Source organism: Oncorhynchus keta, chromosome 20 (genome assembly GCF_023373465.1).
Source record: "Oncorhynchus keta strain PuntledgeMale-10-30-2019 chromosome 20, Oket_V2, whole genome shotgun sequence".
Lineage (NCBI taxonomy): Eukaryota > Metazoa > Chordata > Actinopteri > Salmoniformes > Salmonidae > Oncorhynchus > Oncorhynchus keta.
The window spans coordinates 6,915,051-6,931,585 of record NC_068440.1 but is presented as its reverse complement, the minus strand read 5'-3'; the positions used below and the strand labels follow the sequence as shown (position 1 = coordinate 6,931,585).

Below are 16,535 nucleotides of genomic sequence, written 5' to 3'. Positions count from 1 at the left end.
CTTAGTGCATATTGCACTACCAAATCCAAAGAGCATATTTTCAATACAAATAACAATACTGTAGCCTTTTAGCACTCCAAAATCTACATTTCAATACGATTCTATTCTCACAATAAAAAAATGTAATACTATTATTTTCTTATGTATAACATCTTTATTCTTCAAATAATTACATCACACACAACAGCAGAGGACATTTTCTATTCCTTAGACTAGGCATACAGCATTTTCCTCAAATTCCCAACATGTCGAACAAAGCAATCACATTCAGCCACTGGCAGCAATGTGACAGCTCATTAATAATGCAATGAAATCAGAGTGAAACAGCTTTTGTGTTTGGCGAGTGTCAAAGGAAGCCGTGTGGTACAGTGAGCAAGTCACTTGGGTATATGGGTCAAATCTAATCTATTCAAATGAAAACCTTATGCTGATCTACTTTGGTTGTGTCAAAATGTTCACATTATTGCTAAACCATTCAGAGCTTGGATGAGAAAGAATATGAGTGATCTCCCACTGCATTGGAGTCGTTCCAGTTTTGCTGAGACAAGTTGTCATATTACAACAAACCACTAGGTGGCACAGTATCCAGATATATTTTAGATAAAAGCACTGAAGCTTTTGATGCTTTATCACAGGGTTGCCAGTGAGCGGCGTTAAATGTAGTCATTACCCAAATGAAAACTGACTCACTCCTTTCAGCCTCCACTGTTTGTGGTACAATAAGTGCAACTGAGCAAATCCAGATTAGACACTGATATTCAGTATTAGTCATACCTGACCTCCAATAAGAAAGTTCACCCACCAGGCCTAAGTATCCATCACCACTTCCTTTTGACCCATATCTGTCAATGCAACTTTCCCACCCCTCCATTCTCTCAGGAGATGAAATTTGTTTGTGGGATGATGCTGTCGACTTTATGGTCTGCAGGGTTAGCGGACGCCTCGTAGTTGCAGATAGTCACTTCATGTCTGTGAGCCTGGGAGGAAGAAATCAAAACAGATGAGACAGAGGTGAGGTGTTTTGCCATTTCACAAATGGACAACATGGAACAGTCAAAGTAAAGCCTGATACAAAAGTGAAACATAATTCTGCAAATCAATAGAACGATAAGAAACAAATAAAACATTCAGCACCTCAGATAATTTACTGGAGGTGGGTCTCATTTGTTCTCACCTGGGAGTACTCCCCTCTCAGCCCAATGTAGTAGACCCGTGTGGACTCTGTCCCAAAGTTCCGTGATATGTGAATGGACAAGTGATTAACGTTGGAGAAACGGGCAATCCTGGAAAGAATGATAATTCAGGGTTTATTCGTTTAGTGGGTTTTTAGGTTGGGTGGGTACTCAGGCACAGTAAACTGAAATGTGATTTTTTATTTATTTATTTATTTATTTTAAAAATGTACAAAGGTTTTGTTATCTTGCCTCGGAAATAGTCTATGGGTGAGCAGTGACCAAACCATTTTTTTCTGGGAAAACAATACTATTGCTCTTACTTAGTTGGGTATTCCAGCTGAGCCAGTGGATCTCTATTGAGACGGAAGGCTTGTTCAGGTTCTCTGCCTGTGTCATCAAAGGACATTTGGGGTATGTTCTTGTACCTACACGGACAATGCAACAACACAAAGTGACAAACAGTTATCAAAACCACACATGGTGACAATAAATACATGCATTTCCATGCCAATGTAGCAGAACATAGCTAATTGTCACTAGCTATCTTGTCTCACCGTGTGAAGAGTGAGTCAAATGTCAATGACAGAGCAATATGTTAGCTACTTGCTCTTTCAGTTTGCCCAGAGCTGGGGGTGTATTCACTATGAACCAAACAAAAGCAAACAGAACAAAACGACCTGAATCTGTCCAATAGAAACTCACTGCAAAACATTTTCTGTTGTGACCTGTTTTGTAAAAAACGAATACTCCCCTGGTTGAGTCTTGAGTAATATGCATCATATCAAATCTCAGAGTGAGTTGATACATGCTACACTGGCTCAATGCAATCCCACAGTCAGGACCCGAGGTGTTTCTGAAAGGCAGAAACAGTACTCACAGTCTCATTTCAGCAGGATGCGATTCATCGTCTTCACCGGCGATGATTATCCCTTTCAGCTTGACACTTCCAGTGAACCTGAGAAAAATATGATTTGTGACAGGATGCATAAAACACAATATGATGAAACAAGTTTTAAGTTAATATTACAAGATTAGAAAGGGTGAAAAGGGGGTTGAGGGGTGGGGTTCTTACGGGATGTTGAACAGGAGCTCTTCATCAGCATCACTCTCAACAAACTACAGAGGTTTAGAGACCATTTCCAGAGAATTAAATGAGAGAAAACGTTTCACATAACAGGTATGAGAAAGTTAAGTGGGCCTTCATCAAATCTAAAATAAGATGCATTTATATTGCCCTCATTACATCAGCTGATATATCAAAGTGCTGTACAGAAACCCAGCCTAAACCAATCACATTAGAAAGGTTATGAGAAATTGGCTTTCACTAATGGAAGAGGCCCAGATCAGCTCTAAAGAAAAGTTCACTGACACCAAAATGTTCCACCACCTGTGTAAGTTACATATTTCGTTCAGTGTACAGAACAAGTCAACATGGGTTTTTAATATTACAAGTGAATGTGTATCATGGACTTCTGGAAGGACGCATCATATCATCCAGTCTGGCCTTTACTTGACAACTGCAGTATCGCTGCATACCAATTTCCCTTGACGATTACGCGATACCTTTTTGCAACGTTTTGTTTTACCGAGGAGCCAAAATGGCAGCTGCCACAGCTGAGTTTCATAATTTCAGATAATTCAGGGCTTCTACACCCTCAAAAATGGTTACATTGAGATGTACTATACATGCAAATAGTCGACAACATTACCTTCTCCCTGTCAGTCCGTTGATCCCATGGTTTAAACACGAGTTTCCCATCGCCTTCTCTTGTTTCGTTGAGACACTGCAGTTTCTCGATGTCAATGCGCTGATACAGTGCATACTCCAGGCCCCGTTCCGCTGGCTCATGCTCGTCTTCACAGCAGCCGTGGCTGTGCCCACCATGGCCGTGACCAGACATCACAGGTACTAAATATCGCACTTTAGAGAAATGTACGTCCTAGCTGGTGATGATAGGAGCTGTCGAACTAGCTAAGTTGTTTGTTTCAGACTGACCTGGCTGGTTTCACTTCTCCACAACATTCTGGAGAGGAAACCTTTCAAAACCACATGTACGTTAATAGCCAATCAAGATGGACGTACAGATGCAGAACATCAACGTGCTCTCTGATTGGCCTGGCCAACACCAATGAACAAGCACAGGGTTTCCACTAGCTATTTGTTTACTAGCTTTCATACCCAAAAAATCAGATTCCAGTCAAAATTGGCTACAAAAATGTGCTTTTTGATATTTAAGGTTAGGCATAAGGTTAGCAGTGTGGTTAAGGTTATGTTTAAAAATCACATTTTAAGATTGTAGAAATTGACAGGGTTTATGCCATGACCCAAGCACACAAACCTGTAAAACTCATAACTGATATTTGATCCTTGTCTAGTGGAAAGCTGCTCTCACTTGTTTTGGACCCAACATCCATCGCATGTTTCTTTCAGTAGTCATTATTACAGTCAGTGATACAATATTAAGTTGAACAATTACATATTCTCTATGTTCTCAATAGTGCTGGGAATACAGAATGTACCCTACTACATACAGCAACTTATTCAGTGCACTGTGGACAGGCTCCCTTGCTAGATTTGAGCAGTGGTTTTCTCTTTCATTTCAACATCAACACAAGACACAATAGAACATGAATACATTTGAGGGCAAAATGTCAATTTTATTGAAAATGTCCATATAACATTTATTAAAATCTATTAAAATTACTATTTCATCCACATCCATTTGGATCCAGGTTCAGGGGGAGCCAGAGGTCCCAGAGATTAAAATAAATACATAAGAGTGAAGCTGCAGGGTCCTATCACTTCCTCTCTCCTCTTTCTCCCTTTTTGTGTTTTCCTCTTTCCGCACTCACTTCATTCCTCACAGTGAACCAGATAAAAGTAGGGATGCACATGTGGTTCAACACTGAACACAGTAAGAAAACAAGGTGTGGATGCACTGGAATAAAATGGGTCTATTCAATTGTACGTAAAAACATGCTGCCTGTAACAGCACTGTCATTTGATGTCTTAACTTATGCGTACCATAATAAAGCATAGTTCTGTCTGTGTCAGAGTTCCTCTGTAGTGTATGAACTTGTAACAAATTACTAGTTTCGCATTTGAAATATTTTGTCTGTGTGTTTGTTTGCCAGGGTCTATCTGGGAACATTTAAAAATGGAGGACATAATTGTGTGTGTATTTAAGAAACGCTAAAATAATGGAGAAAATCTGTGTGTGTGTGTGTGTACAGTCGTGGCCAAAAGTTTTGAGAATGACACAAATATTATTTTTCACAAAGTCTGCTGTCTTAGCTTCAAAAGGAGGGTGGTGCTTGGAATGATTGTTCTTGCTCTGTCAACCATGGTTACCAGCAAGGAAACATGTGCCGTCATCATTGCTTTGCACAAAATGGGCTTCACAGGCAAGGATATTGCTACCAGTAAGATTGCCCCTAAAATCAACCATTTATCAGATCATCAAGAACTTCAATTGTTGTGAAGAAGGCTTCAGGACGCCCAAGAAAGTCCAGCAAGAGCCAGGACCGTCTTCTAAAGTTGATTCAGCTGCGGGATCAGGGCACCACCAGTACAGAGCTTGCTCAGGAATGGCAGCAGGCAGGTGTGAGTGCATCTGCACGCAGTGAGGCAAACACTTTTGGAGGATGGCCTGGTGTCAAGAAAGGCAGCAAAGAAGCCACTTCTCTCCAGGAAAAACATCAGGAACAGTCTGATATTCTGCAAAAGGTACAGGGATTGGACTGCTGAGGAAAAGTCATTTTCTCTGATGAATCCCCTTTTCGATTTTTTTGGGGCATCCCGAAAAAAGCTTGTCTGGAGAAGACAATGTGAGCGCTACCATCAGTCCTGTGTCATGCCAACAGTAAAGCATCCTGAGACCATTCATGTGTGGGGATGCTTCTCAACCAAGGGAGTGGGCTCACTCACAATTTTGCCTAAGAACATAGCCATGAATAAAGAATGGTACCAACACATCCTCTGAGAGCAACTTCTCCCAACCATCAAGGAGCAGTTTGGTGACGAACAAGGCCTTTTCCAGCATGATGGAGCACCTTGCCATAAGGTAAAAGTGATAACTAAGTGGCCCGGGGAACAAAACATATATATTTTGGGTCCATGGCCAGGATACTCCCCAGACCTTATTAATCCCATTGAGAACTTGTGGTCAATCCTAAAGAGGTGTGTGGACAAACAAAACCCCACGAATTCTGACAAACTCCAAGCATTGATTATGCAAGAATGGGCTGCCATCAGTCAGGATGTGGCCCAGAAGTTAATTGACAGCATGCCAGGGCGGATTGCAGAGGTCTTGAAAAAGAAGGGTCAACACTGCAAATATTGACTCATTGCATCAACTTCATGTAATTGTTAATAAAAGCCTTTGACACTTATGAAATTATACTTCAGTATTCCATAGTAACATCTGACAAAAATATCTAAAGACACTGAAGCAGCAAACTTTGAAAATGTATATTCATTTTCAAAACTTTTGGCCACGACTGTATGTGTGTGCACATGTCTGGTGGGCATTTGTAGATTACCCATAATTCATTGAATTAAAAAGATCTTAGCTCCTACAATCTCTTCCTCTCCTCTCAATCACGTCATACATTCATCTCTCTCAAGCTCTATCGGCGGGAGAATCTGTTCTTGAAAGCTTTGATAGTTTTGGCCATCATGGGGGCAATTTCTGCAAGACAAACAGACGTGACATTTTAAAACAGAAAAGTTAACCACGCAGACATGTCCTCTCAGAGATTAAAGTCAACACGTTTTAAATCAGGAAAGTACTTTTGTTTTACATGCATGTTGGGTCTGATAGAAATATCTGAACATATTTTCTCACACACACACACACGATACTGACTTTTGACCTGTGGTTTGTTGTCTCTGGCGCTGGGGCCACCCCCACCGCTGGGGCCTGAGGAGCGAGAAGTCTCAGGGGGACTGTCGTGAGAGGAGGAGTGGCTGGGCTCATCCGAGTGAGAGCTATACGACAAGGCTGGCCTTATTCTAAAAAATCAAATAAAAACAGGAAGGTAAATCCAATCAGTGTACAGAAATATAAAATAAAAAACAGTATAGTTTTAATAGTGTTTTTCAAATCTGGGGGGCATTATATGCGCCATCTCTGAATACTCAGAAAACTAGTAAGCAATGCGAGGAACATTTCAAGAAAGTTTCTATGCGCTCTTTTTTACTCATGTAGCATAGCTGCTATATCCTCAGATTGAACAACTGTCTCGTTTTATTTTCCCCACCTAGCTTTCACAATGTCATCCTGCAAGGTCGGAACGTCCAGAACACGTCAGAATGTCTCTTCCATTTCATCCTCCATTGTGTTGAACCTTTTTAATATCTTATGACTGTTCATTCCTCAAACAAAACATATTTGGATCAAATTTTGATGCAAATATGATGTAGTACATATCATCTTAAATTAGCAATCAGCCAAGCATTTCTGCGTATATGAAAATGTAAGTGGCAATATAACAAAGTGTTTGATGGTGGTGGGGACATGAAAGAAATTCCAGAATGTTTGTATATGCTCTTCGAGCCTCACAACGGAAAATCTGTGGCTTCTCTCTCTTGCCCTTTCAGTTTAACAATATCTCTGGCTACTCTGGCATCCCTGAAGCTATGTGTCATCCTGCAAGGTCGGATAGTCCAGAACACGTCAGGGCGAGATTCGCATTTTAATTCAATGTACGTTAGGAATCGTAACCCCTCCGCGTGAACTTGGTTCCCCATGATGACATTGCAACAATTCACATAGAATCAGAACGGTCAATTTGTAGATTAAAATATGATTTAGTGGACCTTTGAGAATAAGTTTGAGAGTCTGAATGACGTGTTAGCAAATAAAGTTACCACTCAGCCAATCATGTCTTCGTATATGGAAATGTAAGTAGGAAAAAATAAACATGGTAGTGCCAACATGAAGAGTGTGCACTACTATGCAGTGTGTGATAGTGATATGCACACTAGTGTCCACATACTTGATCGGAGCTGCAGCTGCGGTGGAGCTGGCAGTGGAGGTGCTTGTGGTGCCAAACTTCTCCTGTCGCCGGCGGACATCACGCGGAGGTTTGGCGACGGAGTTCACAAATGCCATTTTAACCTGTCGACCTGCCAGGAAAAATACACACACATAAAACACATGCTCACTCAAAATCAACACCCTCTGTACACTTTCATTGATAACAATAACTCCTAGTAATAACTACGCTATAGTAGAATTCAGCTCATAGATAGGATGTAGGGAAAGAACCTTTGGGCTTGTTGGCATGGGCCGAACTGATGTTCTGGGTGAGCTTGCGAAGGCGCTCCTCCCGCTCGTCGTGCTTCCGCAGGTACATCTCCCGCCACGACTCGTACTCCTGGGGCGTCTCACGCTTGAAGTCCCGCTGGCAGTGGCGATGCCAAAGCTCATCAGAGTCCTCCATAAAACACTGAGGGGAAAAGAAAAAGGGTTCAAATTGATCACGTTTTTACATGAAATATATCCTACAATTTAGTAGGGAGAGTAAACACCATTCATTGTTCAAAGCCTAACAGTTAGGAGTCATGTTTTTGTTTTTACACTTCACCTAGGTTGTTCCTGGTATACAGTGTGTCTTGGCAGAGTATGACAGCTTGTGTACTACATGCTCACTGACCATCTCGTACTGGGTGACGGTTTGTGCGTTCATGTGTGAGACGCTACTTTGATTGTGTGTGTTACCTGATTGCACTGCTCAATGCGGTAAAGCTGTTCTGGGGTGCATCGCTCTAGTACTGGTTCCAGAATCTCAAATGGCACACCTCCCACCTCATCAATTGCTGGAAAAAAACATACAGTAAGCATCTCATTATACAGACTCACACAATCAGCAGGGTGTTAAGTATCTCGCAGATAAAGAATGATAGCGTGGATATAGCATGGACAGCACTGTGGTTAGAATACATAACAGTCACACTAACAGTCAGTGTTCAATGTGGGTGTAATGTTAAAGAGGAAGTCACGTGTTGCTCTTAGTTTTGGTTTAAATTATTTTAAAACCGTGAGAAAGTGGATCGAAGTGGACCAGCAGCCACAAGAATCCACAAGACAATTAAGGGGCGGCAGCGTAGCCTAGTGGTTAGAGCGTTGGACTAGTAACCGGAAGGTTCAAACCCCCGAGCTGACAAGGTACAAATCTGTCGTTCTGCCCCTGAACAGGCAGTTAACCCACTGTTCCCAGGTCGTCATTGAAAATAAGAATATGTTCTTAACTGACTTGCCTGGTTAAATAAAGGTTAAAAAAAATAAAAATAAAAATAAAAAAAGTTGGTGGTGTTTGAACAACAGCCCATTATAAAATGGGTTCAGTGATCCATGCCTTTGCCTTCTCTCTTTTGAGAGATGTTAGGTGTACTACATTAACAAAAAATGTACACTTGACTAAACTAACCAAATGTGGTAACAGAAACTGAAATAAAACCTAAGCATTATGATAACGACGCCATTACATGGCATTCACAGTGTCGCTAGGAGACAACACTCACAGTCAATGTTGTTTTGAAGCACCCGGATGCACTGCTCGTACAGACTCATCATCTTAGGCAGATAGGACGTCTTTGAACCCGAGTAGACCGTCATTTTAGAGTTAAAGCGTCTCCCAGTGAAGCCGGTGTCCTCCTCGGCGTCATTTGACACAGGACCTGCAGGAAAGAAGCCAAAAGTTAAACATGAAAAATTGCTGACAATCACAAATACATTTATTAGGCCTAGAGAATAAACACAAATGTATAAATGTCCCCAAAGGACAGACAAGTCCAAAACACAAACTGTACTTACACTCCAGCATACTACATAGAATGAACCAATGCATTCTCAGTTGTACACTTGTATGGACATTAGAACGCACCCACACAGTGCGAAAGAACCAACATAAAAAAACAATAAGTACCTTTACGCCGCTGAGGAGACAATGGTGTGAGATCAATGGAAGGCAGAGGTCTGTAGAAAGGCTGGATGGCCGGCAGAGATATATCAGGAAGCATGGACACAACCTCGACCACCTGAGGTAAAAGAAAGAGTGCAGTCAAGAACCTGAGAACAAGGACTCTCATAATGAGAACATCAGGGTCAGGGCACCTGGTTAATAAAAACATACAGAAAGGTGGATTGTGAGGACTTACTGTCCCGCAGCCCAAAAATATGACAGCAAATATAACGTTCTCCAATTGAACATACGCATCTTGCGAGAAGAAAAGGTCAATGTAGGTCTGTTCTTACCTTCCGCCGTTTCTCAGGCACCGGAGTCGTTGCTGTCGGGTTCTGGGCTGGATCAGCCCTTTTGCTGCGGCTCCCATTGGCCTTGCTGGGCTTGGACTCCTTGGAGGAGGAAGGAGCAGCAGGCGAGGGCTGGACAGGCGGACGAGGAGGTGTGTGGTGGTGGGAGGAGGGCCGACTGCTGCTGCCGGGCTTCTTCTTCTTCTTAGTGGGTGTAGGGGCGTCATATGTGAGGAAGGATTCAAACGACATGGTGGGGGTATCAAATGCCTCTTCTGCCTGCTCCTCAGTCACTTGGACTAATACAGGGGAGTCCCTAGGCTCACGTGACCTCCCTAGAGATTAAGGAGAACAAGGAGGGAATGATGTTAATGGGATGTAGTTTTTTTAAAAGAGAGAAGTGGGTGAGAGACAACCCACATCTTTAGGGAACAGGTTAATGGGAAAATGGTTCTCATTATCCAACATGGTTAAATAAATAATACATGACTGGAAAACCATCTATTAACAAGCCAGCAACCCAACACTGACTCAAAGCTTGAAAGAGGCATCTATGGAATAGGCTGTCATTTGAGAACCACCCTCTCTGTAAATGTCATAATGACACAGAAGTCACAGCGAAATTCTCAGCCAACTCAGTTGGCAGCACACTCACCATCACTTCCACCTCTCTTGTCCTTCTTGCTCTCGTGCGGGGTGGAGTGCCGACTGTGCTTGGAGGCCTTGCCAGTGTGCTGCGGTTCCTTCTCCGCGCTGCGCTTCTTCCCTTCGCCACCACCGCTCGCCTGGACATGACGTCGCCGCCTCTCCTCGTCTCGGTCGCCGTGGGAACCGTGATGCTCCCTGCCAGGCTCTTTGTGTGGTTTGGTGTGTCGGACCTCTTTGTGAAGGAGGCTGGGCGCGGGCTCTGGCTCTTCCTCCATGGGGCTCTCGTAGCCCTCAGACTGGTATCCCACTCGTTGGCCACCATGGCTGAGCTGTGGGGGGCTGTAGTGGTGCTGGGGGGGGGAGGGGGAGTAGTTGGTGCGGTAGCCTCTTTCCTCTTCCTCCTCTATCATCATCTCCTCCTCTTCATCATCCTCCTCTACATGAGGAGGCTCCTCTGGGGATAGTTCCCGGACACGTTTGTGGCTTACGTCCCTTCCCTCAGAGCTGTGAGAGTGCGCATGTGTCCGTACGTCCTTGGCGTTGCCGGGTCTGTGAGGAAGAACAAAAAACAAAGCTACACTTCAGTAGAATTCAGATGACGATACGCTGAGAATAAGACGAAGAAGACAAATCAGAAGAAGTCCCCCAATCCCTCAGTAATAACGTACCTTTCAGCAGACGGGGTGGGAACCAGTTTCTTCCACTTGGCCACAAGGCTCTTCGCAAGATCTCCAGCAAGATCATGTTTCCGGAACGAATTCACAGTTTTTCCTACTCCAGTTTCCTGCACCGGCGAGAATAAAATATAAGCATGCCATAGATAGTAGTCGGGTGTCCTCATTATCAGTACATTATGTTTTTGACACTGGTGTCGTGTGGGTCATGTTTGGAGAGCAACGTGGGTGGTTTGTATAGATTCAGGCACTCTAATGGTTAAGTGAGCAGGCCTGTACACTTAGTAGTGCACATAAAACAGACCATATTAGCGCTATTGCCCATCATAAAAAGGAAGTGAGCATGCTCTGAAGGTTGCGTGACAATATTGAACAGCACAATCAACTCCTGTAGAGCAGAGGGTCACATCATCCTGCTGTAAAACCAGAGCCTGTACTTGGATTCCTCTTCTAAATAACACTGCGGTGAGTGAAGAACTATGGTGCAATGCAATCAATGTGTGCAGTCTTGGAGACTAAAGAAAGAGATACGATCAATTTTGCACTAACGAAAGAATAAGCATGACATGAGCATACACTGTTTCCAAAATCTTACCACAAGGATATCCACCGTCATAGGCAGCTCCCCCAGCCTTTTGAGGGTCTTCTGGAGCTAGATAGCACCAATACAGAAGATTTACAGAGTGCTTACTACATCCTCTGCACTGATCGACCTAGCTTGCCTGATTCTGAGAAGAGCCAAACAGTCTGCACATTAGCAAAGAGCACACACTTCAGGTATGCCAAAGGGAAGGATATAGTTTGTGAAAGGTAACGGGTCAGGTTCATTCAATGTTTTGAATGAATGGAAATATAAAGACACATAACAATATTTACATAATCACAGTATTGATGACATTTGTCTACTGTGTAAAAGTGTGTGCTGTATGTGTAAAAGTGTAAGCTTATGGATAGTTTGACTTTGTAGGCTGTCAAACTGTGTAGTACTTTCAGACTTTGCTTGATTCATATTTGTGTAGTCCAATTTTGCCTAAATTGCACAGTCATGGAGTCATCAGGACTTGCCGTGGCCTATTTGAAGGGGGTTGTGGGGGTAGGCTGACTACACATATATGGAGAGGTGGTTGTGTTTACTAAAGTTGATCAGCTGACAAAAACCCACCACGACATCGAAGTGTGTGCAGGGATTGCTTTGTTCAATGAGACACAGCCGATATCACAGTAAGGCACTACGACCAAATGTATTGTTGTTGTCCTTAAACTTGGACTGATCCATTGAGTGAAGTGCAACAATCTAATAACTAGGCCCGTGCTGCTGTTGCTCGATTGTGGAGTTTATACAATCGCTGTGGGGTCATGTCTAGAAATAATCCATCTTTTGTCAAATTAACGTCAAAAGTTTAAATGTTTTACATTTAAACTCACTCTAAACCCCTTTCACAAACAACATAATCCGCCTAACCTACTACGTCAATTCTAACCTGCTGCGTAAATTCTCATAACCTGCTTCGAAAAATCAAATCTGACGTTAATTTGACAAAAGCTGGATCCCTTTTAGCCATGCCCGCTCTTCGCTTTCGCTTTTTGTGGTTGTTTCTTTAACACTAGCTAGCTGACTACATTATTAGCACTTTATTACCAGTGTCAATGTCCGTTAGCTACAATAACTCCATGGCATAAAGTACAGTTCTGCGGACTCGGCAGGTAGCTCGAGGACTAGGTTAAACTTAACATGAACTATGGTTAAGAAACCCAGTTAGTTGGCTAGGCTACATATCGTGACGTGCTCTTAGAAAAAGCAGCAACTACCTACATTAGCGGAACTACCTCCCATGCGACAATATTTCAAAACAGTTTAGTGGGCGCAAGTCATCCGCTTCAACCTTGCCATTTCATTCTGGGCCTTTCGATTATTACCTTGCGAGGCTCTAAGTTCTCGCAGAGCCGAGACTGAAGTCTCTCCACCGCTTCCAACAGCTCCTCCGCCATGTTTACTGCTGGTGCCCTGTGCCCGGAAGCTGCTTCATTTCAGCAGAATAGGGTCAGTGCCATCCTCTCCACAGCTTCACTCAGCAGTCTACAGTTGACTTGGAGATTGGCGGAACTACGTAATAAAACAGCTGACAAAGTATTAACCAGACACCTCTTTGAGGATTAAAGATCCAATGCAGCCGTTTTCATCTCAATATCAAATCATTTCGGCCAAACAATTATTCGTAGAGAATGTGGAAGGTTTTAATTCCTCGGCGTACACATCACGGACAAACCGAAATGGTCCACCCACACAGACAGCGTGGTGAACCTCAGGAGGCTGAATATATATGGCTTGTCACCGAAAACACTCACAAACTTTTACAGATGCACAATTGTCGGGCTGTATCACCGCCTGGTACGGCATCTGCTCCGCCAACAACCGTAAGGCTCTCCAGAGGGTGGTGCGGTCTACACAAAGCATCACCGGGGGGCAAACTACATGCTATCCAGGACACCGACACCACCCGATGTCACAGGAAGCCCAAAAATATCAAGGACAACAACTACCCGAGCCACTGCCTGTTCACACCGCTACCATCCAGAAGGCAAGGTCAGTACAGGTGCATCAAAGCTGGGCCCGAGAAACAACTTATATCTCAAGGCCAGACTGTTAAACAGCCATCACTAACATTGAGTGGCTCCTGCCAACACACTGACTCAAATCTCTAGTCACTTTAATAATTAAAATGTGGATGTAATAAATGTATCACTAGTCACTTTAAACAATGGCACTTTATATAATGTTTACATACCCTACATTACTCATCTCATATGTATATACTGTACTCTACTGCATCTTACCTATGCTGCACGGCCATCGCTCATCCATATATTTATATGTACATATTCTTATTCATTCCTTTACACTTGTGTGTGTATAAGGTAGTTGTTGTGAAATAGATTACTTGCTTGATATTACTGCACGGTCCGAACTAGATGCACAAGCATTTCGCTACACTCGCATTAACATCTGCTAACCATGTGTATGTGACCAATAAAATTTGATCTGATTAACTAATTTACAGCATGGTGATGATGTCACCAGGTTGGCCAAACTCCATCCCACCAAAACAGGCTGAACGTTCAGGCAGTCTTTTCAAATAGCTCTTACACTAAAAGGGCATTATCATAATTTTCACAATTAAACAGTATTATTCCAACCGCATAGTATGGAAATATACAGTTGAAGTTGGAAGTTTATATACACCTTAGCCAAATACATTTAAACACAGTTTTTCACAATTCCTGACATTTAATCCTCGTAAAAATTCCCTGTCTTAGGTCAGTTAGGATCACCACTTTATTTTAAGAATGTGAAATGTCAGAATAATAGTAGAGAGAATTATTTACTTCAGCTTTTATTGCTTTCATCACATTCCCAGTGTGTCAGAAGTTTACATGCACTCAATTTGTATTTGGTAGCATTGCCTTTAAATTGTTTAACTTGGGTCAAACATTTCGGGTAGCATTCCACAAGCTTCCCACAATAAGTTGTGTGAATTTTGGCCCATTCCTCCTGACAAAGCTTTTTTAACTGAATCGAGTTTGTAACTGAATCGAGTTTGTATGTCTCCTTGCTCGCACATGCTTTTTCAGTTCTGCTCACAAATTTTCAATGGGATTGAGGTCAGGGCTCTGTGATAGCCACTCTAATACCTTGACTTTGTTGTCCTTAAGCCATTTAAAAAAATTGTTTTTATTATTTAAAAAAAAAATAGCCCCTTTTTCTCCCCAACTTCGTGGTATCCAATTGTTGTCTCATTGCTACAACTCCCGTCCGGGCTCGGGAGAGACGAAGGTCAAGAGCCATGCGTCCTCCGAAACACAACCCAACCAAGACGCACTGCTTTTTACCACAGCACACATCCAACCCGTAAGTCAGCCGCACCAATGTGTCAGAGGAAACACCGTACACCTAGCGATCTCGCTAGTGCACGATGAGACAAGGATATCCCAACCTGCCAAACCCTCCCTAACCCAGATGATGCTAGGCCAATTGTGCGTCGCCCCATGGACCTCCCGGTCGCGGCCGGCTGCGACAGAGCCTGGGCTCCAACCCAGAGTCTCTGGTGGCACAGCTTCCTTAAGCCATTTTGCCACAACTTTGGAAGTATGCCTGGGGTCATTGTCCATTTGGAAGACCCATTTGCGACCAAGCTTTAACTTCCTGACTGATGTCTTGAGATGTTGCTTCAATATATCCACATCATTTTAATTCCTCATGATGCCATCTATTTGTATGATATGCACCAGTCCCTCCAGCAGCAAAGCACCCCCACAACATGATGCTGCCACCCCTTTGCTTCATGGTTGGGATGATGTTCTTCGGCTTACAAGCCGTCCCCTTTTTCCTCCAAACATATCTATAGTCATTATGGCCAAACGGTTCTATTTTTGTTTCATCAGACCAGAGGACATTTCTCCAAAAAGTATGATCTTTGTCCCCATGTGCAGTTGCAAACCGTAGTCTGGCTTTTTTTATGACAGTTTTGGAGCAGTGGCTTCTTCCTTGCTGAGCGGCCTTTCAGGTTATGTCGATATAGGACTCGTTTTAATGTGGATATAGATACTTTTGTACCTGTTTCCTCCAGCACCATCACAAGGTCCTTTGCTGTTGTTCTGGGATTGATTTGCACTTTTCACACCAAAGTACGTTCATCTCTAGGACACAGAACGCGTCTCCTTCCTGAGCAGAATGACGGCTGCGTGATCCCATGGTGTTTATACTTGCATACTATTGTTTGTACAGATGAACGTGGTACCTTCAGGCATTTGGAAATTGCTCCCATCCCAAGGATGAACCAGACTTGTGGAGGTCTACATATTTTTTCTGAGGTCTTGGCTGATTTCTTATGATTTTCCCATGGTGTCAAGCAAAGAGGCACTGAGTTTGAAGGTAGGCCTTGAAATACATCCACAGGTACACCTCCAATTGACTCAAATGATGTCAATTAGTGTATCAGAAGCTTCTAAAGCCATGACATCATTTTCTGGAATTTCCCAAGCTGTTTAAAAGCACAGTGAACTTAGTGCATGTAAACTTCTGACCCACTGGAATTGTGATACAGTGAAATAATCTGTCTGTAAACAATTGTTGGAAAAATGACTTGTCATGCTGAAAGTAGATGTCCTAACCGACTTGCCAAAACTATAGTTTGTTAACAAGCAACTTGTGGAGTGGTTGAAAAACTAGTTTTAATGACTCCAATCTAAGTGTATGAAAACTTCCGACTTCAACTGTATATAAAGCACAGGAAATCATGTTTTTACTGCATTGGGTCTTTAATAATCTTTGTGTCATCATAATGATATTGGTGATAATGTACTGTTATGGTCCGATAGAAATGTAACATGAAATTAATTTGACCATCATTAATTATTACCCTTACAATACTGGTATTGAGATGTATTCATAATGTGTTCATAATCAATACAAATAAAATAATATTGTTGTCAGTGTCATAGTGCATGTATCCTTTCTTGTTGATATAATCTCTGCCATGTTCGGTGTGTCAACATAACACAACTCCAAGTTTTTCCTCTACTTTGTTAAAATAGCACCAGAGCCTCTTACACACACACACAACACAGAGAGAGAGAGACTGTGAGACAACCGTTCAAACACAGAAACTTGAGCATACAGAGAGAAAATAGCCCCTCTCCTGCCTGCCCACCCGAGTGACTGAAGGGGGCAGGATAGCAGAGGGCTGGCCACATATGGAGTATTTTTGGTGGGTAGGGAGGGG

At 42.8% G+C, this 16,535-nt stretch overlaps 2 protein-coding genes and 1 long non-coding RNA gene across 3 annotated transcripts; 1 reads left to right on the top strand and 2 right to left on the bottom strand.

The window, feature by feature from the left end:
- Window positions 1–131: 131 nt before the first annotated feature.
- Window positions 132–3,227, bottom strand: LOC118399251 (PITH domain-containing protein 1). Its single transcript, XM_035795180.2, has 6 exons — window positions 2,885–3,227; window positions 2,248–2,291; window positions 2,053–2,130; window positions 1,496–1,600; window positions 1,175–1,283; window positions 132–977 (listed from the first exon to the last, which is right to left on the bottom strand). Exons 1-6 carry the CDS (start codon window positions 3,074–3,076, stop codon window positions 876–878), a joined length of 630 nt encoding a protein of 209 aa, XP_035651073.1. The 5' UTR covers window positions 3,077–3,227; the 3' UTR covers window positions 132–875.
- A 581-nt stretch (window positions 3,228–3,808) lies between these two features.
- LOC118399237 (elongin-A-like) lies at window positions 3,809–13,006 on the bottom strand. Its single transcript, XM_035795155.2, has 12 exons — window positions 12,673–13,006; window positions 11,351–11,407; window positions 10,750–10,865; window positions 10,089–10,630; window positions 9,437–9,768; window positions 9,108–9,219; window positions 8,704–8,859; window positions 7,901–7,998; window positions 7,448–7,628; window positions 7,176–7,305; window positions 6,044–6,189; window positions 3,809–5,866 (listed from the first exon to the last, which is right to left on the bottom strand). Exons 1-12 carry the CDS (start codon window positions 12,742–12,744, stop codon window positions 5,805–5,807), a joined length of 2,004 nt encoding a protein of 667 aa, XP_035651048.1. The 5' UTR covers window positions 12,745–13,006; the 3' UTR covers window positions 3,809–5,804.
- LOC127909836 (uncharacterized) lies at window positions 13,003–16,248 on the top strand. Its single transcript, XR_008072483.1, has 2 exons — window positions 13,003–13,339; window positions 15,539–16,248. It is a non-coding gene; the product is annotated as an uncharacterized LOC127909836 (long non-coding RNA).
- Window positions 16,249–16,535: the final 287 nt, after the last annotated feature.